At 37.7% G+C, this 27,011-nt stretch overlaps 3 protein-coding genes across 4 annotated transcripts; all 3 read left to right on the forward strand.

Annotated features, from left to right (window-relative positions):
• Positions 1-5,495: 5,495 nt before the first annotated feature.
• LOC144652324 (uncharacterized) lies at positions 5,496-15,560 on the forward strand. 2 transcript variants are annotated; one of them, XM_078512377.1, is made up of 4 exons: positions 5,496-5,818; positions 13,546-13,726; positions 13,856-14,067; positions 15,500-15,560. In XM_078512377.1, exons 2-4 carry the CDS (start codon positions 13,598-13,600, stop codon positions 15,510-15,512), a joined length of 354 nt encoding a protein of 117 aa, XP_078368503.1. In that variant the 5' UTR covers positions 5,496-5,818; positions 13,546-13,597; the 3' UTR covers positions 15,513-15,560. The 2 variants fall into 2 exon arrangements, 1 of the variants encoding a protein (XP_078368503.1); XR_013570472.1 differs by lacking the exons at positions 5,496-5,818; positions 15,500-15,560 and having other exon boundaries at positions 13,550-13,734; positions 13,856-14,061.
• LOC144652285 (52 kDa repressor of the inhibitor of the protein kinase-like) lies at positions 9,768-11,042 on the forward strand. The gene is made up of 2 exons (XM_078512324.1): positions 9,768-10,966; positions 11,028-11,042. The coding sequence occupies exon 1, from the start codon at positions 9,842-9,844 to the stop codon at positions 10,937-10,939; it is 1,098 nt and encodes a 365-aa protein (XP_078368450.1). The 5' UTR covers positions 9,768-9,841; the 3' UTR covers positions 10,940-10,966; positions 11,028-11,042.
• Positions 15,561-15,787: 227 nt separating the features above from the next.
• On the forward strand, positions 15,788-20,954 carry LOC144648361 (uncharacterized). Its single transcript, XM_078507945.1, has 6 exons — positions 15,788-16,018; positions 16,269-16,710; positions 16,783-16,941; positions 17,613-17,692; positions 20,493-20,669; positions 20,750-20,954. Exons 2-6 carry the CDS (start codon positions 16,363-16,365, stop codon positions 20,952-20,954), a joined length of 969 nt encoding a protein of 322 aa, XP_078364071.1. The 5' UTR covers positions 15,788-16,018; positions 16,269-16,362.
• Positions 20,955-27,011: the final 6,057 nt, after the last annotated feature.

The raw sequence follows: 27,011 nt of genomic DNA on the forward strand, positions 1-27,011 counted from the left end.
CATGGACTTATTCCCTGATCCTACACTTGGACCTTGTGGAGTGAGTGGCATCCTCTACGACTTTGAGGTGTACACTGGAAAAACAACCAAGGCACAAGCAAATCCAGAATTACTTATGGGCGACAATGATGTCTTTCATTAAACACAATCACTGACAGAATGTGAATCACAAGGTTTTCTTTGATAATTTCTTCTCTTCAATGGCTATCACGAACTATTTGAAAAAATATGCTTTGGAGGCTGTTGCAACCATCCGCAAGGGCCGTTTGAAGGGGGTAGACAACCATTTCCGACTTAAAATAATTAGGAATGTTTTTGTTGTAAATAATAACTTATTTTAGCATTTTATTGTAAATAATATATTTTAGCATCCTTATTATTTTAAACTGAGGGCCCCAAGGTTATCAGTAACTTAATTAAATAAAGTCTAGAACAGTATGGAACAGTTCAGCGAATCAGGGATAAGGTTTTTACGTCAAACCTTCAAACAGATGTGGGACAACACCTTCGGACATCTTCCTTGTGGAATGTCAATCTTTCTAGTTTTCCTAGTTTTCAATCTTTCTGTCAATATGTCTCAAAACATCCCATGAAATTCATGATCTTTCCCAGTTAGCCAATACCACTTTGGTTAAGCCTGGAAGACATCTCTGGAATCTCTGGTCCGTCTCTGCCCTCCATCGCTTGCCGTTGTTTGTGTAAAACTCTGAAAAATGAAAGAAAAAAAAAAAAAACGATGGCAATTCAAAAAAAAACTACAAGGAAATGGCGTCGGGTGCAAGTTAGTAATCAACTTAACTATTGAAACTAGTTAAGGAAAAGGAATGGCTTCGGTACGTCACAGGACAATTTCAATTGCGTTTAAGAAAAGTTTACAAAGAAGAATTGCTTATATTGTAATGAAGAAGAAGAGGTTTATGAAGAACAGCAAGTCAGCTAGAAGGGTGGGAAAGAAATAGCTGGAGCACCATGACAACTTACAGATAGTTAACTGATATCTGAATTATTTCTGATGAAACGGTGATGAGAATTAATTCCTATATTTTTAAGCGGGGGATGATGAAAAACGTACTTGCTGATTTATTTTTTCCATGTGACAAGTCACACTACATACTTCATGCCGACGAGAGAGAACTGCTAAGGCACCTTAGCAGTGAGCCCGTTGATGAAATCGATTCAAGACTTAATATTTGTTTCACTGGGATGAAGAAAAAAATACAAATGCTATGTGAAGGACATTACAGGAAAGACGACAATGTACTATGTGATTACAAATACTCAGGTGGCAAATGAAAAGACGACACACAAAATGGCGGATTAAAAGCTAGTGTGCAGCCGCTGAGCAATTTTGCATTGCCATTGAGTGACATTTAGTTTAACCATGCAGTCAATTAAAAGATGACATATTTTCAATTTAAAAACAATGGGAATCCTACTTTTTCTCAACGAAGAAAAGCTAAGTACTGCCTTATTTGAATTGCACCACAGCACTGTGCTGCGCGCTGTGATGTCCTTCTTTCATCTACATCCTAAATAGTGTCATTTTCAGTATTTACATGTTGGAAGAAGACAAAAATAAAAAAGAAAAAAAAGAAAGTAAACAAGGATCAAGAAGTACGTTAAAACTGTGTGTGTTTTTTGAGGAGAGGTTACTATAGCATGGGAATCTCTGAGGATGAGTTTAAAACAGAAGTCACTAGATGGAAGCATAAATGGAGTGGCATGGATCCAAATGTGACGCCGCATACTTTGGTTGAGACTCTTGACCATGCAAACTCCCAATTTTATCCCAGTGAATATGTTGCTCTCGTAACATTATTAACTTATCCTGTGACAAGCACTGCCGAAAGTAGCTTCAGAGTATGAAAAGACTTAAATCTCCTTCGCGAAGTACGATGACGGACAAAAGATTAAGTTCCATAGCAATCCTAAAAATCCATAAACACAAGAACGTGGATATTGACAGTGTAGTAATGGAGTTTGCCTGTCTAAAGGCTTGACACCTCGCAATTTGCTCCTGACCTGTGTCCGTTGTTTTTGTTTTTCCTTTTGTAACACTGTAGCTTATGGAAAACACTAGAGAAAAGGTTAAAATAAACTGTCTTTCTCCTGCATTTTACTCCAAAATTGAAGTGAAATTTTTTCATTGTGTGATTACAGATTAGAAAATGTGAAGAAATGTGTGTTTTATTGAAAATGCCCGCAGAAAAACCAGGAGATGGCATTTCCGAGAACCTAAATTTCAAAATTACGCTATGCCCCTGATAGGTTGAACCCTGCCCTTTAAAAACCACTTTAATAAGCCCTGCTTAATTAGCTCTTGCATGCACATGTCTAAATCAACTTCCTGGAAATTTATGCTGTTCAGAAATAATGAACTGTCTCAAATACCTCCCCAACAAGTATACAATAGTTCATATATTGTTTTTTATCTTGTTTCTGTTATTTTTCAATCAACTCAATGCAGCTTAAAATTACTTTTTTTCGACAGGTTGAGACGGGTCAGGCAGATTGTAGTGTTGAGCTGGTAGCCAACTTCCCTTAAAGATACATTTATTAATGTACATCCACACATTTACATACATACAGACAGACAGACGTAGAACTTCAAATGTTAGCGACGGTCCCCTGCTTGATAGGTACTTTGTCTTCTTGAAAGATGAATATCAAACAGTTACAAAAGTCCGGCGATACTTTGCAGCAACCTGCATTGGTTTGCAGCAGAAAGGGCAGGGTTATTGGTACCCATCTAGTAAGGTACTTGCAAGATTAATTTGTTTTAAAATGTCTCACCATGCCTTGATTTTAGAGTAAGAAATGGTGTAAAAAATGCTACACAGGAAATGTGATTGTGCTAGCATGTACTCTGTTTCATAGTTCCATATCCAAAAGAAAAAAGTGTTGCAGAATGAGCAGCAACATTATCTATTTTTGGACACCAAATTCCAACCTTTTCAATGTGACCGCTAGAGATTTCAATGAAAGAACCTGGGCATCAGTTAATTAGAGGAGGGTCTGAGATATTCCAAATTGAAGATTAATGCTAAACCCTTTGTTCCATGTGCTTGATGTCGAAGCGCTGCAAAGAATTTCGAATTTTTCTCACCAAACACATCTTTAAAACCCCGCACACACTGAATGGAAAGCTCTGAAGAAGAAGATTTTTCTGATGATGATATTGTCGATATTTTTGGTGAAAGCGAAGACGAAGATGATTTTGGTGGGTTTAACTTTACCCTTCCTGACAAACTGGAAACTGATGAAGGAGGAGCGAAGACGCGCGGATTTTACGAACAGAATCCTCGCAAGGTATTTAGCCGTGACAATGTTGGTCCAACAATCGATGAACTACCTAGTGAGAAGAGACCTGTTGATATTTTTCAACTCTTTATCAGCGATGAACATTGGGAAAAAAATCGCTTGATGGACGAATGAATGGTTTCAAGTTACAGAACCAAGCAAACACAAAGCACCCTACGCACCGATCACCGACATTGCTGAATTGAAAGCGTGCACTGGTGTCATACTTGCAATGAACCAAAACATTGATATGAGCATTATCGGTACTTTCGCCAAGACGAGTCAAAATGGCTTCTTATTTACAATACTAAGTACGTATTTTGTTCATGTGCATCATAATCCCCAGAATGCTACAGTCTCAAATACACCATGAAAAACACATAGCTACAGCTGGTACACAATTTCTTGATCTTGACAAAGAAACGCAACAATTGTTTGCAGAATATTTAAGTAAAAGAAATTTTATTGAACGGGGTCCAAACTATTGAAAACACGGTCCTATCTGCTCACCATCTGTTCACAAGGGAGCATCCCCTGGTAACAAACAACAAGCAGAAAATATGGAAAGCATGGCTGGGGAAGTAGTAAAATGCATTGGTACCAAAATTTTCAATAAAGAAACCTTTTCAGTGCATCAGAGGAATGCCCTGCAAGAATCTGTGCGTGATGCAGCAGATTTATTTCTCTCTTTGAAGTATCCACTATTGCTTTTTATTTGTGATACACCATGTGGTATTGTAAGGCATATGGATTGCCGTGCACCTGATGTGGGGGAGATGCTGTGGGGAAAATACAGTGGATGTTTGGAGGTTCCTGAAAGCCACAGATAACCATCACAGGTGTGAAACCTCTTAAAGAAACTAAAAATTACAAAAAAAAATCGTAATCATCTTGGCTGCTGAATTTAATTTCACTTGTTACACTTTCCCTCATAATAATCCTCCCTTTCTAAATTGTTTTTTGTTATACTCTCCCACTCCCTCTTTAGGTTTCAATTATACCAGTAAAGAGATCAATTAATTGATTGTATTTTTTAGGGTATTAGTGTCCCACAAAGTGTACTTCCAGAGTACCTTGCTAGTTCAGTAGCTCCTGATTGCCGTTTAAACGAAGACAAGCCTCTAATGCATTCTTTATCTGGAGATTGCAGAAGATACATACTTGGTGATAGATTTCATTCTGCTAGCAATTTACATAAATCAAAACTATGTGCATTTCATGACATAAATCTACGTTTGCAAGCTAATAGCCTGAAGACAAGCTATCAGGAGTGTGAGAATAATCGGAAAAACATTTGCAAGTTACGAGGTGCATGTGTTCAAGGTTTTGGGGTCCACTTTCTCTACAATTACCTCATGGACTATTATCAAAATGAACAGATTGTACACAGAGAGGTTGCTTTACTAAAAAGGAATGCTCAAGGCAACTGTGATATCGTGAGAGATGAATTTATGCGTTTTGTTTTTAAACAAGCGGAATCCAAGAAGTAAATTCAGCATTGAGGGTTTTCCTTTTGTTTCATTAGCATTAATGTAATAATGTTTTCCTACAACTAAATATTTGTGCAAATTTTGGCCAAAAATTGAGATTTTGGTTTTTGTTTCCTATTGTGTATTCTTCATAGCCAACATTTTTTGTCATCTTTCTTTGACATTTATTGCCGGCAATTTATGGCTGCCGAGAAAAACATCTTTCTCCCTTGAATAACAATAAGGGCAGAAAAGAATAAAAGGATAGAGTATTTAAATATGATTCGATGTTGTTGCATTAGTTTTTGAGTGGATAGGTCCTTCCTCTATCTTGCTTTCCTTTTAATTCCTTTTTCGGGGGAGAGACCCTTTATCCCAATTCTCACAATTTACTATTTTCCCTTATTCCACACGTTACTGTTAGGTTTATACACTCACAAATCAAAATGAGTTTTACTAAATGTGTAACTTCTCGGCCTGATCTGTTTTCATTTGAATGTTGCAGACCCATTTTTTTTGCAGTGCTTGTTTTAGATGTTAGATCCGTGCTGATGTCTCATTTTTCCTTCTCAGTTGTCACAGGACGAGGATGTCCTTTTTTTCATTGTTGGTGATGGGGGACATACTTCGAAGAAAAAAAAGTTGAACGCTTCTTTTACTTGAAGATAGTCGGGGAAATCACTGAGGGAGGCTTCTGGGTCTGCTCCTTTGGTACCAGAGTTCTAGGAAGGCTGGTGGAAAGGTACTGTATTACATCACAAATTCTTTTGGAAGTTTTCGTTTACTGCTTTCGTACAACTTTTTTAATTTTTATTCTTAGGAGAATTGTCTTACATCCCAGTGCATTCAACTCCAAGTCGATTTTTTTTGCAGAAAACTCAGAAAAGCTTTGGTGCCGGTACCTTCAACTTAAGAGAAGGTGAACATTTGGAGAAATACCATGCATTCCTCAAATAGGAGTATTACCAAAGCTCAATTAGGCGATATTATGCTCTGTCGTGCATAGAAAAGCTTCTGGTACAAAGTTTGGCCTGTAAAAAGTGTTTATGGTGAGCATTTTGAGCGTGAAAGTTGCCATTACGGTATGCTAAACTTCAAGGTTTTATGACGAAACAAGCCACGTTTATACCCAGTTAGATCATGTTTCAGCTGCTCGTGTTCACGGTTAGATAAAAGTGACGGTAGTATGAAAGATTGGGTGAATACCATAATTACGACCTGCATTTTACAGGAAATTATTAGTACAAAATCTTGCTATTATTGAAAGGTGCTCCTGACCAATCCATCTCAAGCTTAATAAAAAAATGTAAAGCAACATTCGATGCACTCTTTTTGATGAAGTACATAAAAGTTATATCAAACCGGATGGCGAGCATCTGACAATAATATTGAACTTACAGTTTGTGTATAATTTATGACAAGAATGAGAGATTCATTTTTCTACTTTTAAAACAACAAAACTATTGGTTTACTTCCAAGGTGTAGAACAAAATATTTTGGTTTAAAATTTTTTGAAATTACTGAGGGGTGGGGAAAGGATAATTAACTCCCCCTGGAAGAGAAATCATGTATGGGGTGAGGGTGCAAAACAAAATAGCCATCAGGGGCGTAGCCAGCCTATAGGCCCGTAGGCCCGGGCCTACAAATTTTTTCGCCCACTTGAGTTTTTATAATATGATTATAATAAATGTTGAAATGAAAAAAAAATTATGACACATTTTCAAGTTTGTAAATAAGAAAGAAGGAGCAAGAATAAATCGCGTTAAAGCACACACACTAGTGCTGTTTTGACGAAATTTTGATAGTCAGCGGTCTTCAAAAAAGCTATTAAACCATACGTTCAGCGGTTACCGTCTACAAGGCAGCGAACAAATGCAGTTTCACAAATATGGCATCTAAAAGGCCCGGCAGTCGAAGCATTGATAGTTATTTCCAGAAAACAAGGTATGTATTACCATTTAGTTTCTGTAGAAAGATAGATGAGAGCTGTTAGTACTAAACAAAGTTCGTGATATTAAAGTAACGACTGCAAATCCTAAGAGTTCTGTGTGCGGTCAAACATGAAACTGAAACAATTGGATCAACGGGCTATTAATTCAACTGCAATTTACAATATTCCAGATTTGCCGTCTCTGCCTCAATGAGAATGTTCTGAAGTAACCTTGATACTTCTATTATAAAGCTTAATTAAATTATTTCTTTTAATATGTTCATTCAGTTATCGTTTCGTTTCTAATGAACTGTCTATTCTGGCTACGATGGCCGAACACAGTTTGCGCGCGCTCTGTGGATTTTATCGCTGACGTAAGAAGCGCACGCGAGAGGGTTGAGAAAAACAACCGTGGAGCCGAAACAGTAATCACTTTATTTTTTCCTCGTTAAGGTTCCAGATGGATTGAAAAGAGCTTAAAATGACACAGTATGTTCCGTGTCAAAACTTTTGTTACAACAGTATGTCAAAAAAGTTCAGGACGCAAAAAAACTCGGCCATTTTGGAGTCTGACTGTTGCCTTGAACTGTCCACGAGAACCCAGTTAAATGCAGCGCCATCTGGGACTATTAAAGTGCTTCGGTGGGATTTCACACAAATGCGCCGATTTTTGACAACCAGCCATTATCAGATTTATAAAAAATTGGCAAAGACAACACTTCAGGAGACAATCAAGAGGCATTTTGCAACAAAAGAATGGAAATCTAATAGAGGGATTTTTTATGCTCTGCTGGGACATGTTAAAAAAAATTAAAATTCCCTCTTTGGAAACCCTATTTCTTTATGACATATTTGATTTAATTTTCAAAACAGCACTGCCACAAGTCAAACCGATGGCGAAGATCCAAAACGGAAACGTTTGACAGGTATACTATCTATTGGCCGCCAGGTTTAAATTTTTTAATACCACAGCCATGTTGTTATTTTAAATAACTGAAATACTTTTTCTCGAGCTGTTTTTTTCCTTAAACAGCCAGAAAAACTAAAAGACATTGCAATCGTAATTTTATCTTATACAAATAACGAAATAGTGAAGCTAAAGACATTGAACAAGTTTGAAGATAAGTTAAGAATAAAATGCTGCCACATATGAACCGTGGAAAATGTAAAGTACTTTTTTTCATTTTTTCATTGAAGAATCAGATGTGACCAGCAGTGATAGTGTAGAGTCTGTGGACCCAGACAAAAGCTTGAAACATGGATCATCAGGTGCCTCGCCCTTTCACATCCTTGATCTTCCTGAGGAGATATTGCTTACTATTTTTAAATACCTTCCATTGAGAGAAGCTAAGCAAACATATCTAGAGTTTGTAATATTTCAAGAGATTGGTGAACAGTGGAACAATGTGGAAATCATTTGGATTTTTGGACGATTTTGTTGTATTAAGTACGACAAAAAGTTTTTGATACCATATTTGATCATTCTCATCAGTTTCAGGAGTTGTATTTTAATGGCGACTTTGAAGCATTACTATCCCAAGTACCACTTGATTATTGTACTCAAAACTATCTGCATGCTGTAACTTGAAAGTCTTAGATTTAACTACAAATAGGAGTGTGCGTGAAATTCATTTGTTGTAAGTATGCCCAACCTAGAAAGTCTATTTCTTGAATGGTGTACACAGCTGATTCCAGATTCAGTCGTAGCTCTCTTATCGAAAGAACATCTTTGTCCCAAATTGAAGCAATTAAGCATGCGGAGGTGCGAGCAGTTTTTGGAAACAGAAATCATGACCATTGTTATTTCACACAAAAAGCTTGAACGACTGGATATAAGTCACACAAGGGTGTTTAATGTTCAGTGCACTCTCAATATGATTAGTTCACTTCCTCGCCTCAAAGAGTTTGTGCTTTCTCCAGATTTAGACGAAAATAGTGAGGAGGAGTGGGAGCGTTTTCAAGCAAAATTTCCAATTCTTCGCTTTGAGTTAATGTAGTGCTTGGGGAAAAACGTTTTGCACGAACTGTTGAAATCCTGGAGAAAAGTTGTTGCTAAAATAAATGAAAGTTGACTGTTAACTTAATTTTAAACTTTCATTTCCCCTGCTTTCAGCCCGCCCTGCCGAAAGCAATTTGGTCAGTACGGCTGCACAAGTTCCATTCCCAGAATATGTGGACATTGCCTCCACACAATTCAGGAATACAGATGACGAAATCAAGCTAAGTATTCTTTGTGAGAACTCAAAACACCCAAATGTGTGGCAAAAGTTTACTTTCCCGTCACACAACATTGATGGTAAACAGAGAAAGGTGAACTACCAAATACTTGAAGCTACCCTGGATGAGATACTCGATCTCGAATGACTCTTGTATTGTGGTGTTTGCTGTATTTTAGCAATGAAGGTCAGGGTGATGTTTTCTGTAAAGGTAAAGGCAGAATGAGGAAAATTACAACTATTAGTCGTCACTGTCCAGAAAAGCAGCCACCATGGTGACCGTCGGGTAGGACGGGGGGAGTGAAGACACACGAAAGGAAAATTCAAAAAGTCTTATAGTTGTAAACAAAACATACCAGTTCGTTCATACTGAAGAAGATAGCAATTTCAAAGCGATACTGGAACGAGTTGCTGCCTCAAATACGGTTTTACTTGATCATCTAAAGAATGCCTCCCGAAACGCAACCTACATAAGCCCAGCAATCCAGAATGAAATCGACCTTTTGGTAAATGTTCGTAATGCTCTTGTGGAAGAGTGTAACGCAGCTCAGTGTTTTTCCTTGTTAGCAGACGAAGCAACAGACAGTGCAACTATTGAGCAAGTATCTATTTCAGTGAGGTATGTGCATCATAAAGACACTGGTGATATTCAAGTCAAGGAAGAATTCCTGGGTTTTAAAGAGGCACCTGGTCGGACAACAGCGGCTGTAATGCTGATCTCTTTTAAACTCCCTAAAAGAGTACAAAGTAAACACTAACACACTGCGGGGGCAGGGATATGATGGAGCTGCCAATATGGCAGGTACCGAAATGGGGTCCAGGCTAAAGTGAAGGAAGCCCACCCAAATGCGATATACGTTCATTGCCAATCACACGCATTAAATCTCAGTATTGTCCACAGTTGCCAAGATAGAATTGTAAGGAACATGATGTCCACGGTACAGGAAATTGCATTTGCATTTTCTTTCTCAGCTAAGCGACAGCACCAATTTCAGGAGAAGTTAAAAGAAACACCTGAAAGTCAAGAGCAAATGGGACGACGAGCAAAGCTGCGAACACTTTGCGAGACTCGTTGGGGTGCAAGAGCTGACGCATTGTGTACTTTTAAGTCATCTTTCGATGTCATCTTAAAGGCTTTGGAGGTGCTTGACACTATACAGGACTCCAAAGCGAGAGGCTTTATAAATAGCATGCTCAAGTTTGAGTTTATAATAGCATTAATTGCTTCCGAATGGCTGCTGCAATTTATTGTGCCGTTGACCAATTATCTTCAAACAGTTGATTTAGATTTACTTCAAGCACACGCTCAGGCCAATGTCGTTATCCAGTCACTTCGCAATGAGCGCAAGGACGAGTCCTGGAATAAGCTGCACGAAATGGCGGTATCTCTTGCAGTGAAGCATGATGTCGCAGTGTGTAAACCCAGACTAGCTGGTCGGCAGTTATTTCGAGAAAACGTTCCAGCAGATTCAGTCAGTGAATACTACAAGCTAGCGATGTATTATCCGTTCCTTGACCATTTAATATCGGAACTTGATTCCCGCCTTATCAAACCAAGTCCACTATTCAAAGTAACAAATCTTTTGCCGAAAAATGTTGGCAACTGGTCTCCAGCTGAGATCAGTGCTAAAGAAATTTTGGACGCGTATGATCCCGATATTCCAGAAGATATTCAACAGTTGCACGAGAGTGAATGCCTGCGGTGGAAATTGCGCTGGGACAAGGTGGACAATCCTCCAGCCACCATTGTTGAAACGCTTCCTCACTGTCGACCACAAGAATTTCCAAATTTATCGAGGGCATTCACGGCACTTCTTACTCTGCCGATAACTACAGCCACTGCAGAGAGGTCTTTCAGTGCGTTGAGAAGACTTAAAACCTACTTGAGGTCAACGATGAAGGAAGATCGCCTGAGTGGACTTGCACTTATGCATATCCATAAACACGATGTGTCATTGAATGCTGAAGACATCGTTGATGATTTTGCGGCCTCTGGAAACAGGAGGATTGAGCTCCTTTTTTAGCTATTAGCTAGATTACTTTAGTGATAGGTTGACTTGTAACAGTGTATCGTTGGAGGAAGTCACTTTTAGTTGGTATTGAGTTCTATAGCTCAAACAAACAACAAAGAAACAATAAAATCATTTTTGAGGGTCTCTGCATAACAAACCTTCCGGCGAAGCATTTTACTGGGTCCCCTTAAACGCGGCCTTTATAATTTAGAGATCAGGCCTACAACAAGTTGAAAACCTGGCTACGCCCCTGGCCATCAATCAGTGTAAGGTCATGTATTTCTCTTACCACACATTAAGGACTTATTAAGACGAGATTTTTTTGAACTTCGAGCAACGCGCGGCCAAAATTCCCATGATGCCATTCGTCACTCGTCGGCATTCACGTGTGTTTCGCGTCCGGAGGAATGGAGAGTTCGCTTTTCTCCTTTCTCTTCGCTTTTTACCCATCTGAACGAACGGATATGAAGCAATTACTTTGGTAGAAGAAACTCCAAGTATGTAAACTGATATTTGGCCCCGATAGAAATTAGATAAAGGACTATAAAACGTCGTGATATGCATTTAACGCGGTCTGTTCTTGGAGAAGTGTGACTGATCCGGCCGGTCAACTTTCAATAACAGCATGGAGAATCCAGTAATAAAAGGTACATGTAATATTTTACCTGTAAAAGTAATTAGTTCTTTCGTTTAGAAACAACCCTTCCTAACACAGAAATCCATTTGAAGGAACAGTTTGAAGCACCGATTGCAATATTACGGGAATATTATGACAGAGGAATATTTTTAGTGCAGTGTAGATTTTTTTCGCTACCATACTCATTCCCTTGTGATATCCTCGATCCTTGAGGGAAATTGCGATTCTACCCTGCATTTTTATGAACTTTATTTATAAGAACATTGTTAGAATAGAGGTTTAGCCTTAAATGGTTCTGTTTCACCTTTAGAATTCTTGAACACAAGCACAATAGCATTCTTGGGATTCCCATGGATTTGTTGATCACAAATCGATCCCCGCGTGCGAAATAATATTATTTATATTTCTTTTCAGAGAATATTCTCTTAAAACCTTGTTGTACTGAGGATTACCCACCTAAGGCAATTTATTTTATACATATTACACTCGATACTAACATTCTTCAAGTCAAATATATTTGAACCGGTTTTTTTTCTTCAACTCAAACTTGTAGGCTAACGCAATGTCAACAATAAAACATTGGCCGTTCAACAAGGATCAGCTTTCTTCTGGTAAGTACTGAGTTAATGAACATACTGTCATTTCGAACTTCATATATAGTGATTTTACTTTTACGACATAATGTTCTTGGAACTGTGACTTTTGCTCAGCAATTACGCTTCTTTCGCAACGGAAATAATTGCCTCTAAATTGAATAATGAAGCAACGTGTTCAACGCTTCATCCTTGATTATTTGCGTTGTGTACCAGACAGTTATCATTACAAATCAGTCCTTTAAAGAATAAGCTTGCTAGTGCTGTTTAAGTTGATATGATTTCGTTTTGAACCGGTTATACGATTGCAATTTGAAAATGCGCGAGCTTGGTTTGTTTATATTGAAATTCGATAGCTGCTACGATCGAAAAATTCTTTCACGTGCCAAGATTCTTTTTCGACGCGTCGATGCCAAGCTGAAAATATTTCGCTTGCACGCTTTGTATTTGGACGTCGATATTTTATGGTTTTGTGAAACCGTTATGGCCAGGTCACATCATTTCCATTCTTTATCAGAAATATAAAGCTATTTCATTTTAAACACTGTTACTGAGTACTTGTCCACTTGGAATGACAACTTAATCGATCTGTCGGTTTTGTAAATGCCATTTATTTGCGGTTTCTTATAGGTCAGTATTTGTTTGGGTTTGAGGTAAAACTTTCCTTTGATCAGAAATTCTTTTTCCTTGTTTTAAACATCAAAATTCCCGCCTTTTTTCCTGAGCTGGTGACCGTCACGGAAAGCGCGGCAAAGTTGGCGCGCAGTGCGACGCAAGCCATCCGGCTTTTGCTATTGTTGTGTCGCCAACATGTCTGCAAAACGGCCGAAGTTCCCACTCAGGTAGTATAGAATTTGCAAGCGTTTCATTTGGAGTACTACAGTTTATCGTATTTCTTAAGTTAAACCATAAAAAATACTAATTTCACTTAAATGCTGTGACATTATAGTGCCAATGCAATAATGCTTAAGCGCCGAAAAATGCAGACGGGAAGTTACAAGGTGCAAGGTGTTGTTTTTCCGGAAAAAGTAGAGAGGTATTTTTTTTTTCAAATCTGAATTTCATCCTAATCAATCAAATCTTGCAAGAAGAGAATTTAAGTTTTCTTTTCCTACAATTGCATTATATTTCAGAACCCCCGAAGAGATCGAAAAACAACAGGAAGAGGAATTGAAATTCCCATGATGCCATTCGTCACTCGTCGGCATTCACGTGTGTTTCGCGTCCGGAGGAATGGAGAGTTCGCTTTTCTCCTTTCTCTTCGCTTTTTACCCATCTGAACGAACGGATATGAAGCAATTACTTTGGTAGAAGAAACTCCAAGTATGTAAACTGATATTAACTTCATAACAAGCATTTTTACTTGAAAGGTATCCATTTAAATGCAGATTTCTCCTGCCTTCTCATACCCTTGAGTGCTCTTCTGTAGTGAATCACTGCATGATAAAGGGATGTGGTGATATTGTGCAGCGAGGATCAGAGCAAGAGCACATTGCTCAAAATCTGCCCAGTCACTTTCGTCTTCTCCAAGATGACAGAGAAGCCATTCTCTGGAAGGAGAGAAGGCCAGTGCTGCGGTGAGTTAAACTGTAGCAAATATGTTAAGTGAACTCCTGATTATCTTCTTTATCCCAAAATGTGTATTCACACAAATAACTTTATTAATTTGTCAGCCCTTTTCTTATTTATTGTAAACAGGCATGGTTAAATGTTGAGCATCATAAGACAGGGAAGGCAGGAACCTTTTCTTGGTCAGTTCTAGCCGCTGCCAACACAGGACAAGCATACTGTTCTCCCCAGATGGAAAAGTGGGGAAGGAGATGGAAGCTATTTTTTGCAAAGAGGGGAGAAAGTGTCGAGATTGGCCTAGAATACTCTCAGGGAGTCTCCCCAGTACACTTAAATCTGAGGTGAGCAAAAATATCAAATGACAAAAAAACATAAAAGTTTGTTGCAGTTAAGATTTCCATTGATTAGAGAATCACTGATTAATATTAATCAATCTGTCAGATTTTTGGCTCAAACTGTTCAAAAATTATTGGTAGACAACTGTACCTATGGAAAACATAATCTGTGAACATCTAAAAGAAGTTATAACGTTAATCTCTGGATAGAAATTAAATATCGGCTTATAAATAATTTGGAGGGCCACAAGTTATGAAACAAACACTGAAATCTTTAAATCTTTATGGAGACATCAATCATGTTTGTTCAAAAGTAAAATTTATGTTTCGATGTTTCGTTTTTTCAAGGATAAGATCGTAACGTAGTGTTAAACAACTTAAGAATTATTTGCCCCGGGTGAGGATTTCTGTTTGTTGACACTTTCCACTTTCGTTCAAAGATATCTCACGCATGTCTTGTTACCTCATAAAGTAATAGGGATTAATAGCTTAATGAGAACTTATCCGACTTCATTCGATAAACCACGTGACCGCCGAGAAAGCAGCAATTTGTTTTTGTTATTTCCACATAAAAGATATCGATTTATTTCATTTTTCTAAAGAAAAAGAGAACCATGTGCGTGTAAATGAGAGTAATTTTGCTTTATGCAGCTTACCTTATAAACCTAATTTCAACTTCTGAAGCGATGTCCCTCTGTTTCAATTGCTGGACTTCACGATCGGTCTGCGAAATACATTCTCCACTTCCGCACCTGAACAGCATCAAGTTTGGCGAAGATGTCCTATTCAAGATTAACTCACAGATAAATGTAGAGCTCGATTTGCTTTTCCGTTTCTTCAAACGTTGAAAAATAAACTAGAACTACTTCTATAAAAGCCACAAATTTTCAGTCACACTGAGTTAAGTGTGCCAGTGACCGTAGAGATCTGAGGCGAGTGACGTAACGGGGACACCATATCGAGACTTCTTTCAAAAAAGCGCGCGCTGTTTCAGCTGAGGGTTTGTCCTGAGTAAGCATTTGTCTGACAAGTAGTGACCGTTTGGTTTAACAACGTTTGGTTTAACAACGAAGTATAAGGTAAAGTTTTGCTCGGTTTTTACTTAAATCACCAGATTTTTGACCTCACTGTCTAAATTTCTGGTGCTCTGTTGAAATTGGAGCGTGTAGGGGTAGAAATATGGAACTAAAATATGGGCTAGTTGTTTCCTATAGAGCGCGGCACCACTAAAAGTAACTAAAGCCAAAATATAGGTAACGGTTTCACTAGAAACTGTGTGGCCGTTCGATACAAACTTTATACCAGTAGGCTGGTAAAAGGAACGGGGCAAAGTTTGCCTTAACACTTTACAACACTTTTTATAGAACTGTGGTTGAATTATATATCTCTTATTGGCATACCTAACTGCGGTGTTAATTGTTGTCAATTTTTTCAACAGATCAATAAACTAAGCTTATAAAATGCAGACTGAAGACGCAAGTGCAAGTCGACAAGTCGGAGAGGGAAATGATACAGGTAGCTATAAAGTATTGTGATGAGATATTTCATTGGGTTGTTTTCAGAAATTTTCCATTTTTTCTCCACAGAAGGAATGGGAATCTAAACAACATTTTTTATAAAACTGTTATGTATTTCCATAAACCCTTAAATTGTTGTATAGTTTATAGTCTTGTTCCAGAAACTTTCCCTATGTCATCTACATAAGGGATTGAAGGCTTTTAAAAATATATGGAAGAGAAGAGAATTCACTACAGTGCCAGTAATATACATCATTCACAAATAAAATATAAGAAATTTATTAAGTCAGAAGTACTTTTTTCTTAAGTTGAGTCTAGCACTTAAACCGTGACATACACACAAGCTATCTTTTAAAGTAACTCACAGTTTAAACAAACTTTGTGTCTTGCAGCAGGTCTAGAGGCAGGCAATCAGTCTGAGCTCATGGAAAAAGTGAAAGGTAATTGCCTGTTTTTTTTTTCTTTCACAAAAATGCGATCAGCAAACTAGTAAGGATATCGTTGTTACCAGAATGATATGTTGATAAAAGAATTTGTGAAATTATTTTGCATTACTTAACAAAATATTTCAAGCAGGAATATGCATGTCAAAATCGGAGAAACAGTATCAGACACATATATTGTGTAGTTCCAAAAAAAAATCATACTTCTAAAGAAACTCACAGTTTAAACAAACTTTGTGTCTTGCAGCAGGTCTAGAGGCAGGCAATCAGTCTGAGCTCATGGAAAAACCATCACAGTCTTATTCAAACGTTTAAAGATCCTTCAACTTAATTTAAGAAAAATGGCGCAACGAGAAAGCCAACGATTAAGAGGTTTGGAAGCAGAAGTGGAAGCTTTCCAAGAACGATGCTTTTTTTGCCTGGCGGACATAACACTGAGAAGCTTGACAAGTCCCACCGTTCGTCAACTTCACTGCTGTGAAAAATTTGTGCACACGAGGTGCCAGAATCGTTGGCAGGAAACATCTACCACCTGCGCACACTGCACACGCGTTATTCGTCAGCCCGCAGCCCAGATTTGGAACCTTCCAGAAGACATTCTCAATACTCCACATAGAGAAGTAGCCAGGGAGGCGATAAATCTATACCAAAGAAGCGAAACGGCCTACAGAAATCGCGTCACCCCTGAAGTAAGTATCCATGCGTTTAAAATATGACTCGTACTTAAGTTTGTACTAAAAGTTATGTTTGTTGTTTTTCAGTTTCCTTTCTTCGTCAATCCAACAACCTGGTTCGATTTGTGGGAAGCCCTGGACGCATACTTATCGTTCCACGCAACAGACCTGCCTTTGATCATCAGTGGCCAAGTATTCTCGGACGAGTCGCTTCATTTTGTTCACCGGTTTCGACTGGAAAGCATGGTAGGTAAAGGTGGACCATTCAATACCTATTTCCATACACATGTACGCGTCACGAACGCAAACGCTTTCGCTATTTTGTAAATAGGGAATTGGGAACAACAGTGACAATCTTGGATCTTCGTTGCGACGATGAATAATTTTTTATTTTTTGTTTTGTCTTGTATATATTTGTTGCCTAACATACATACATCAGCTCGCACACACAGTGACTCCATACTAACTTTACCTCCCAAATAGCACACACTCGAATTTGTAAACTGTTTTTTTTTATTTTGAGTAAGTCGGGCACGGATCACTAAGATCACGTACACGTCCCGCAGTTGTGTATTTAGGATAATTGTTGTAGAATATAATAGTTTAAAACTTATTTCTGTTGTCTGTCGTGAAACTGAGCGAGTGTGTTACATAGTTTTTACCATTCACGATTGGTTGTCCTGCTTGCTCCCCTCCTTTTTTTAAAAAAAGCGGGCGCCCCCCACTCTTTGCGTGTTTTTTCAACCTCGCGCCATGTTTTTAAGCAAATTTCTGAATACTGCAATCTGATTGGTCCATTCAAATTTTAAATGATATGTTCTCATTCCTGATTGGTTATCAGCTCGTTGAGCGTGCTCTACTACTAATGGTATAAGCCAATTTTACTCATAATATTCAGATTTATTTGTGTTAAACAGAGTAATACAGAGTACATCTGCTTTGAGGGTATCTTCTTACAAGAACTTTTCGCTACAATATCAACTTTGCAATGGCAAGCGTATGAATAAACAGGGAAATTCCTTAATTACCACTTTGATAAAAGTACCGAACGGAAGGACCTTTAAATGAGTTATGCAATGTTGAAACTCAGAAAATACTGAAACACAGCAGTACACATTGGTTGTCCCTGATGAAATGGATGCACAGAATTTTGAGGCAATGCAAGGCCTTACAATATTTGATAGAAAAGAAAAACGGCAAAAAACAATTGGAATTTACGACCCCATGACAAAAGTAAAACATGCTGTTCTTACAGTGTCTTTTCAATATTTGATGCTTTTACAGTTCTCTTAGAATGATTCACAGAGTTGGTGTCTGTTAAACAAAGTTGACAAAGTTATCGGGAAGGTTTATTGACCATCAGGTTGTCTGTGAGGCAGACTCGATTTTGACACAGAATACACAGATCCCACAATTCAGACACAAACTGCAAGAAACCAGGTAGTCTATTTACAGTGAAGATCTTTAAGGGACACCTGGGATACAAACGTTCTATCAAAAGGTTTGTAGCTTCTTTTTTACAGCTTTTGACTTCGTAAAAATAACTTTCTTTGCAACTATGCAGTGGATGCAGTCATGGTGATTCAACAGACTATATGATTGATTTTTTGACCTCCATTTGAGATTTCTTTGTTTTTAAAATTGATTTAAAACCCTATGTTCCAAGAGCCCTTTGTTTTTTGTGTTCTTCAAAAGCAACATCCCTTCTCCCTGGAGCTGCTGAACAATGAGAGACAAGGAAGTTCTAAGGAAAACATTTTTTCCTTGAGCTCTTTGAAACTGTGACTGCATATTACAAAACGAAATTGAGAAAGGCGGAATTGGAAATTGAACTCCTAAAAGAACAGGCGTGAAGGTATGAATCCTCAGTAAAACATTTTAAAGAAAATATATGTACCAAACTCTGAGGCAGACCCCTAAGACCAAATCCAGTTCTGGACATTACATACTTCTTTGTCTTTACTAGAAGCTTAAAATAAAAGAAACAGTATATTAATTGGACCTGTGACTTTGATCAGTGGTGAACACTTGTACCGTATAACTCCAAAATGTAATAGTACAACAATTCAGTAATCACTGTTTCTATTTCAATTAGCAATACCGGCCATAGTAGCTATCCAAGGACTTTTCTCCAACTTTTTCGGTAAATGGTGTATCTAATCAAAAGTGCGATGGACATTAACGCGACTGTATTTTGGTCAAGTGACCTCTTAATTTGTACCGCCTGTTACAAAAAGCTCCTTCGATTTGAGAAGATTTCAAAAAACCTCTGTTGTCTGGAAAGCAAATTCAAAGAAAATTACGAAAAGGGAGGCCTAAGGAGCAAGAGATTGCAGAAGGATTTGGAATTAACAGAATAAAGTCTCGCCGAATCCACTGAAATTCAACGACTGTGACATGTGCTCGGTGCGGTAGTGCTGCCACAAAATCGTTGACATTCCCTACAACTTGTACTTCTTCTTTTGGGCTGGAGCTAGTTCCTTAACAGCTTCTACTACTTCTGGGGATGCTACTGCCAGCCCAAAGGAAATTGTGGAACAGATAACCAGTCTGCTAAGCGATAAAGGGATACCTCAGCGCCTTTTTGCCAAAAAGGTGACAAACAGATCCCAAGGAACGTTTTCGGATTATTTATCGAAGGCCCCCATAGAGAGGCCTAAAACTTGGAAAGCCAGGAACAATAGCAAGAGTTAATGGAGATGAAGAAAAGTAAATGTTATTTAAGGTCATTATTGTTACTTCATAATCAGATATATAATATAAATTCATAATCATCTTGGCTGATGGATTTAATTACACTTGTTGCACTTTCCCTTTTTAATAATCCTCCCTTTCTAAATTGTTTTTTTTTGTTATACTCTCCTACTCCCTCTTTAAGTTTTAATTATATCAGTAAACAGATCAATTAATTGATTGTATTTTTTTAGAGAATTAGTGTCCCACAAAGTGTACCTCCATAGTACCTTGCCAGCTCAGTAACTCCCGATCGCCGTTTAAACGAAGACGAGCGTCTAATGCATCCCTTATCTGGAGATTGCAGAAGATACATACTTGGTGATAGATTTCATTCTGCTAGCAATCAACATAAATCGAAACTATGTGCATTTCACGACATAAATCTATGTTTGCAAGCCAATAGCCTGGAGACAAGCTATCAGGAGTGTGAGAATATCCGGAAAAACATTTGCAGGTTGCGAAGTGCATGTGTTCAAGGTGTTGGCATTTTTTTCTACAAACGTGTCACTTCTCGGCCTGATCTGTTTTCATTTGAATGTTGTAAACCCAAACCAAGTCAATTTCTTTGGCTAATCAGAAAGCCATTCATATAATACAGTGAACAAATCCAAACTTGAAGTAATTAATCACAGTTGACATAAAGCGCGGGAAAACACGTACGTGCACAGGCGACTCTTACCCCCAAAAATTGAAACTTCACAAACAATTAGATTAACTGAAATGGTCCATTATTGAGAATTTTAAACAAATCACCCTTTTGACTCTGGTACAGAGTCGATTTTTCCCCAGAATCCAGATTAAACACGATCAAGTTTAGCAATGAAACTCTGTTTCTCTCATTGCTTTATCTCCAAGCCACAGACGTAGTCAAGTGAGCGCTTTGTGATATACGCTAGTGTTTTATATCTAACTACATATATTTCCATTGTGGATACTGTCTGGAACAGGGTAACTATTTTGAAGATTAATTCGAAGTTTATTATTTTCAAAGTTCTCTTTTTTTCTTGCAGTGCTTGTTTTTAATGTTAGATCCGTGCTGATGTCTCATTTTTCCTTCTCAGTTGTCACAGGACGAGGATGTCCTTTTTTTTCATTGTTGGTGATGGGGGACAAACTTCAGAAGAAGAAAAAGTTGAACGCTTCGGAGATTTTTACTTGAAGATAGTCGGGGAAATAACTGAGGGAGGCTTCTGGGTCTGCTCCTTTGGTACCAGAGTTCTAGGAAGGCTGGTGGAAAGGTACTGTATTACACATCACAAATCCTTTTGGCAGTTCTCGTTTACTGCTTTCATACAACCTTTTTAATTTTTATTCTCAGGAGAATTGTGTTACATCCCAGTGCAATCAACTCCAAGTCGAATTTTTTGCAGAAAACTCGGAAAAGCTTTGGTGGCGGTACCTTCAACTTAAGAGAAGGTGAACATTTGGAGAGATACCATGCATTCCTCAAAGAGGAGTATTACCAAAGCTCAATTAGGCGATATTATGCTCTCATGCATAGAAAAGCAACCAATGGGGAATGATTATTGGTGCTTTTCAAGAGAGGTGGGAAAGATTTTTAAGTTTATTTGTAACTTCCACCAGTTTGATATTATGGGTAACATGGCTCAGAACTTTAAAATAACTGGGGAGTAAACGGTGTACAAAAATATGGCGATCGAGGGTGAAACATTTCTACTCGTCGATCGACACATTGATATATCAATCGACCAGTATATTGATCAATGTCATTAAGTTATTATTATTATCAAGTGTTATTTGTTGGAATGAGAAATTTCAGTGGGAAATACAAACAAGGAAGGTTTAATAAATTTTATTTTTAATACTGCTGGTCCTGCTTGATGACATATCTCACTTTCAGTTTCATCTTAAAGAGATGCCAGTTTACGAAACACCATTGTGGGTATCAAGAACACGAGAATATTGTCCAAATCCCAACGAGCACATGTACTTATTCCCTGATCCTAGACTTGGACCTTGTGAGTGAATGGCATCCTCTACGACTTTGAGGTGTACACTGGAAAAACAACCAAGGCACAAGCAAATCCAGAATTACTTATGGGCGACAATGATGTCTTTCATACACAATCACTGACACAGAATGTGAATCATAAGGTTTTCTTTGATAATTTTTTCTCTTCAATAGCTATCACGAACTATTTGAAACACATGCTTTGGGGGCTGTTGCAACCATCCGCAAGGGCCGTTTGTAAATAATATCGTATTTTAGCATTTTATTGTAACTAAGGGCAACAAGGTTATCAATAACCTAATTCAATAAAGTATCTTTTTATCTCCTGGCAGGAAACGAGCTATAAAAGAAGAAAGGTCATGGGTCGTTTTTTCACAAGTTGCTTAAAGTGGAGCTTTTCCTCTTACCGGTACCTAAGTTTTCATTCAAAAAAAGAAAAATTAAGCCATAGGGCAAAATAAATATAAAAAATAATAAGGCTTGAAAAGTATGGAACAGTTCAGGGAATCAGGGATAAGGTTTTTATGTCAAACCTTCAAACAGATGTGGGACAACACCTTTGGACATCTTCCTAGTTTTTCTTGTTTCACTGGGATGAAGAAAAGCAATAAAAATGCTATGCGAAGGACATTCTAGGAAAGATGACAATGTACTATGTGATTTCAAATGATTTGCAAATGAAAAGATCACAGGAAAATGGTGGTTTAAAAGCTAGCATGCAGACGCTGAGCAATTTTTCATTGCCATTGAGTGACTTTTGGTTTAACCATGCAGTCAACTAAAAGATGACATATTCTTTTCAATTTAAAAAAATGGAAATCCTAGTTGTTCTCAACTAAGAAGAGCTAAGTACTGCCTTATTTAAATCGCAGTACAGCACTGTGCTGCGCGCTGTGATGTCCTTCTTTCATCTACACCCTAAATGGTGTGGTTTTCAGTATTTACATGTAGGAAGAAGACAAGAAGAAAAAGACGAAAAACTGCAAGTTTAAGAACTCAAGAAGAACAATTATCATTACAGGCATTTGTAAACCAAAAGCCATTTTAATAATTTTAGTGCTAAACAAATCACATTGTTTAACCCAATAAGTATCAAGTAAGACAAGCAAAACTAACCACAACATAGGTTGTACCCTGTCCTTACAAACCCCTTTAATGCCGCTGCTTAATTAGCTCTTGCATGCATATGTCTAAATCGACTTCCTCAAAGTTATGCTGTTTAGAAATAATAAACTGTCTTAAATACTTCAGCACTGGACTAAAATTAAGTTCCCAACAAGTATACAACATTTTATATATTGTTTATTTATCTTGTTCCTGTTATCTTTTCAATCGACTCGATGCAGCTTCAAATTACTGTTTACTACAGATTGTAGTGTTGAGCTGGTAATCAACTTCCCTAAAAGAGATATTTATCAATGTACATCCACACATTTACATACAGACAGACAGACAGACTTATTCCCCAGTTTTGGCTGCATAACATTAAGTGTTTAGACCAATCACACACACACAAAAGTGAAAGTGAAGTGAAGGGGGAAAAGAAAGAAAAAAGTATTAATCACAATTAGGCAGCCAGTAGTCTTGACTATACAACATATTACAAAACATTGGTTTTAATTTTTAGGAGAATAGTTTTGCCACCAAGTTCATTTGATTCGGATTTAAAGTTCCTCAAAAACACCAGAAAAAGTTTTGGTGGTGGAACTTTTAATGTCAGTGATAGTGTCCTGCTCAAGAGGTACTTCGTCTATTTAAAAGATGAATACTAACAAGGACATTTGAAAGTCCGCCGATACTTTGTAGCAGCCTGCATTGGTTTGCAGCAGAAAGGGCAGGGTAATTGGTGCCTATCTAGTAAATGTGTGATTGTGCTAGCATGTACTCTGTTTCATAGTTCCATATCCAAAATAAAAAAGTGTTGCAGAAGGAGCAGCAACGTTATCTATTTTTGGACACCAAATTCCAACCTTTTCAAGTGTCCATAAACAGATTCTTGGTGGAGAATCAAAACCACCTGTCTGGCATTGTACAAAGGTATGTTAATTCAGTTGCCAAAACCAACATCAATAGCATAAGTCAATTTTACTCATAATATTCAGATTTATTTGCGTTAAACAGAGTAATTCAGAGTACATCTGCTTCGGGGGTATTTTCTTACAAGAACTTTTCGTTACAATATCAACTTTGCAATAGCAAAATGGTTGATAATTATACCAAGGAAGAAGTGAACTTTAGAGATCATCTCTCATCCCAGAAATAAATCGCAGAATAAACAGAACAAATGAGTATTTTCACCCTCGAGGACCACAACCATGTTTTGAAAAGAATCACTAATTGCACAAGGAATGGGGATGTGCCTGATGTTGGCGTACGAGCATTTGTTGAAGCCCTACACAACCCAAACACTGGTCTTACATACACTGCCTTGAAAGGACAACACAAGCAGTCTGTTCCAGATTGTGAGCAGGTATTCTCACGTGGTGTCATTGAGTTTATGGAGAGAAATGGGCACACAAGCACTGCTCGTTTTGTGCGTGTGGTACACAATTGGCACAGGCTAGTGATGGACGTGGCTTGAATGAGGAGACCCCAAAGAAGTACAATTTAAAAATGCTTGATTACCTTCTAGAGGACTGGATGCCTTGGTATGAATCAAACAGGGACTATTCTACCATGGATGTTAATATAGGTATGCATTATTTCAACTTGTGATGTTTTTTTGAAAGTGGATATTATTGATGGGCATATTTTGATTCATTGCTCAGAATAAAAAGGATAACTTGAATTACAAATAAGAATGTCAAAAACTGAAAATTTTAACTGAGAGCATCCAAATGCCAAAAGATCTGAATCTTCAGTGACAACAGCATAATATATAGATTAAGGCCAGCCTAAAAGCGGACCTCCCCATTTATTTAACTTTCACTGGAGCTTACAATGTTTTCATTATAGTGAATAAGCGGCCAAAGTACTAATGTTTACAGTGGTTTATAGGTGCAAGGCAAATTTAAATCGCTCACCGTTAAACTGAAATTCTGCGGTACAGTTAATTATATGTTAATCATTTGTTTTCACTACAAAAAAGAAGAAAGGTCATGGGTCGTTTTTTCAAAAGTTGCTTAAGTAGAGCTGCTACCTTAGTTTTCATAAAAAAAAGAAAAATTAAGCCATAGGGAAAATAAATATAAAAAATAATAAGGCTTGAAAAGTATGGAACAGTTCAGCGAATCAGGGATAAGATTTTTACGTCAAACTTTCAAACAGATGTGGGACAACACCTTTGGACATCTTCCTTGCGGAATGTCAATCCTCCAAGTTTTCCTAGTTTTCAATCTTTCTGTCAATATGTCTCAAAACATCCAATGAAATTCATGATCTTTTCCAGTTAGCCCATCCCACTTTGGTTAACCCTGGAAGACATCTCTGAAATCTCTGGTCCATCTCTGCCCTCCATTGCTTGCCGTTGTTTGTGTTAAACTCTGAAAAATGAAAAGAACATCGATGGCAATTCAAAAAAAAAACTACAAGGAAATGGCGTCAGGTGCAAGTTAGTAATCAACTTAACTTAATAAAGCCGTTATTATTATTATTATTATTATTATTATTATTATTAAACTAGTTAAGGAAAAAGATTGGCTTTGGTACGTCACAGGACTATTTCAATTGCGTTTAAGAAAAGTTTACAAAGAAGAACTGCTTATATTGTAATGAAGAAGAAGAGGTTTATGGAGAACAGCAAATCAGCTAGAAGGGTAGGAAAAAAAAAAGCTGGAGCACCATGACAACTTGCAGATAGTTAACTGATATCTGAATTATTTTCTGATGAAATGGTGATGAGAATTAATTCCTATATTTTTAAGCGGGGGATAATGAAAAACGTACTGGCTGATCTATTTTTTCCATGTGACAAGCACCACTACATATTTTATGCCGACGAGAGAGGACTGCTAGCCACCTTAGCGGTGAGCCCGTTGTAAAATGGATTACAAGACTAAATATTTCTTTCATTGGGATGAAGAAAAAAAGTACAAATGCTATGCAAAGGACATTCCAGGTAAGACAACAATGAACTGTGTGATTTCAATTACTCACGTAGCAAATGAAAAGATCACAGAAAAATGGCGGATTTAAAGCTAGCGTGCAGCCGCTGAGCAAATTTGCATTGCCATTGAGTGACTTTTGGTTTTAACCATGCAGTCAATTAAAAGATGGCATATTCTTTTCAATTAAAAAAAAATGGAAATCCTTCTTTTCTCAACGATGAAAAGCTAAGTACTGCCTTATTTGAATCGCACCACAGCACAGTGCTGTGATGTCCTTCTTTCATCTACACCCTAAATAGTGTGATTGTCAGTATTTACATGTTGGAAGAAGAAAAGAATAAAAAAAAGAAAAAGAAAGTAAACGAGGATCAAGAAGTACGTTAAAACTGTGTGTTTGAGAACTCATTTGTTAATCAAAAGCCATTTTAAAAATTTAAGTGCTAAACGAATCACATTAATAAACCCAATAAGTACACACGGTAAGACACGCGAAACTAACCACAACAAAGGCGTAGCGTCCATATACGTACAAATGCCCATGCATACAGCTGACATCTGGGAATTTTATTTTTTTTGGAATTACCTAAAAACGTTTTTTATCATTTTATTTGCTGGCTGATAATTTAATATTTGTCACATTACACTAGCGTTTTTTATCAGATTTCCCTTTAACTAAGTATTGATCATTCAGTGCTGGCCACTAATGGCAAGATGCATTTAAGTGGTAAGTAAAAATAGAACAAAACGCCTCATGTACTCCTCCCTCAAGGTCAGCCTCGCCAGTTTCCCCCGGGTATCTAGAGGAAAGGTTACTATAGCATGGGAATCTCTGAGGATGAGTTTAAAACCAAAGTCACTAGATGGAAGCATAAATGGAGTGGCATGGATCCAAATGTGAAGCTGCATACTTTGGTTGAGACTCTTGACCACGCAAACTCCCAATTTTATCTCAGTGAATATGTTGCTCTCGTAACATTGTTAACTTATCCTGTGTCGAGCACTGCCGAAAGTAGCTTCAGTAGTATAAAAAGACTTAAATCTCCTCCGCGAAGTACGATGACGGACGAAAGATTAAGCTCCATAGCAATCCTCCATATACATAAACACAAGAACGTGGATATTGACAGTGTAGTAACGGGGTTTGCCGGTCTTAAGGCTTGACGCCTCGCAATTTGCTCGTGACCTGTGCAGGGGTTTCAATTGAAGCTGGCAACCGGCGAATTTCGCCGCCTACTTTCCAAATCATCGCCGCCTACTTTCTAAGACCTTCTAACATTAAATTTCATTCGAGTTTCTTGAGTTTCTCGAGTCATACAATTTCTCAAAGCTCAAAGTCAAAGCTCTACAAGAGAACATCAACAACCGATTTGACGAGAGCCTTCGTGTCCTAACTGCATTCCGCATATTTGATGTCACTGCCATTTCCAATAGATCTGACATGGGATTTAAGGAGTACGGAGTCAAAGATGTGGAAATTCTGGCTGAACACTTCTTCCAGAAAGAGCCCGATGAAAAGAAAAATGAAAAGAAGCAGGAACTCCTCTCTCAATGGCAAAAGTTGA

Source organism: Oculina patagonica, chromosome 4 (assembly GCF_052425735.1).
Source record: "Oculina patagonica isolate OP01 chromosome 4, crgOcupat, whole genome shotgun sequence".
Lineage (NCBI taxonomy): Eukaryota > Metazoa > Cnidaria > Anthozoa > Scleractinia > Oculinidae > Oculina > Oculina patagonica.

Excerpts from the sequence above, each read along its gene's own strand:
- LOC144652285 (XM_078512324.1), top strand. The coding sequence starts at position 9,842 with ATGATGTCCACGGTACAGGAAATTGCATTTGCATTTTCTTTCTCAGCT.
- LOC144648361 (XM_078507945.1), top strand. The coding sequence starts at position 16,363 with ATGGCGCAACGAGAAAGCCAACGATTAAGAGGTTTGGAAGCAGAAGTG. Across the intron at positions 16,711-16,782 it reads GAAATCGCGTCACCCCTGAA|TTTCCTTTCTTCGTCAATCC; the intron begins GTAAGTATCCAT and ends GTTGTTTTTCAG. Across the intron at positions 20,670-20,749 it reads CTAGGAAGGCTGGTGGAAAG|GAGAATTGTGTTACATCCCA; the intron begins GTACTGTATTAC and ends TTTTATTCTCAG.
- LOC144652324 (XM_078512377.1), top strand. The coding sequence starts at position 13,598 with ATGATAAAGGGATGTGGTGATATTGTGCAGCGAGGATCAGAGCAAGAG. Across the intron at positions 13,727-13,855 it reads TCTGGAAGGAGAGAAGGCCA|GCATGGTTAAATGTTGAGCA; the intron begins GTGCTGCGGTGA and ends TATTGTAAACAG.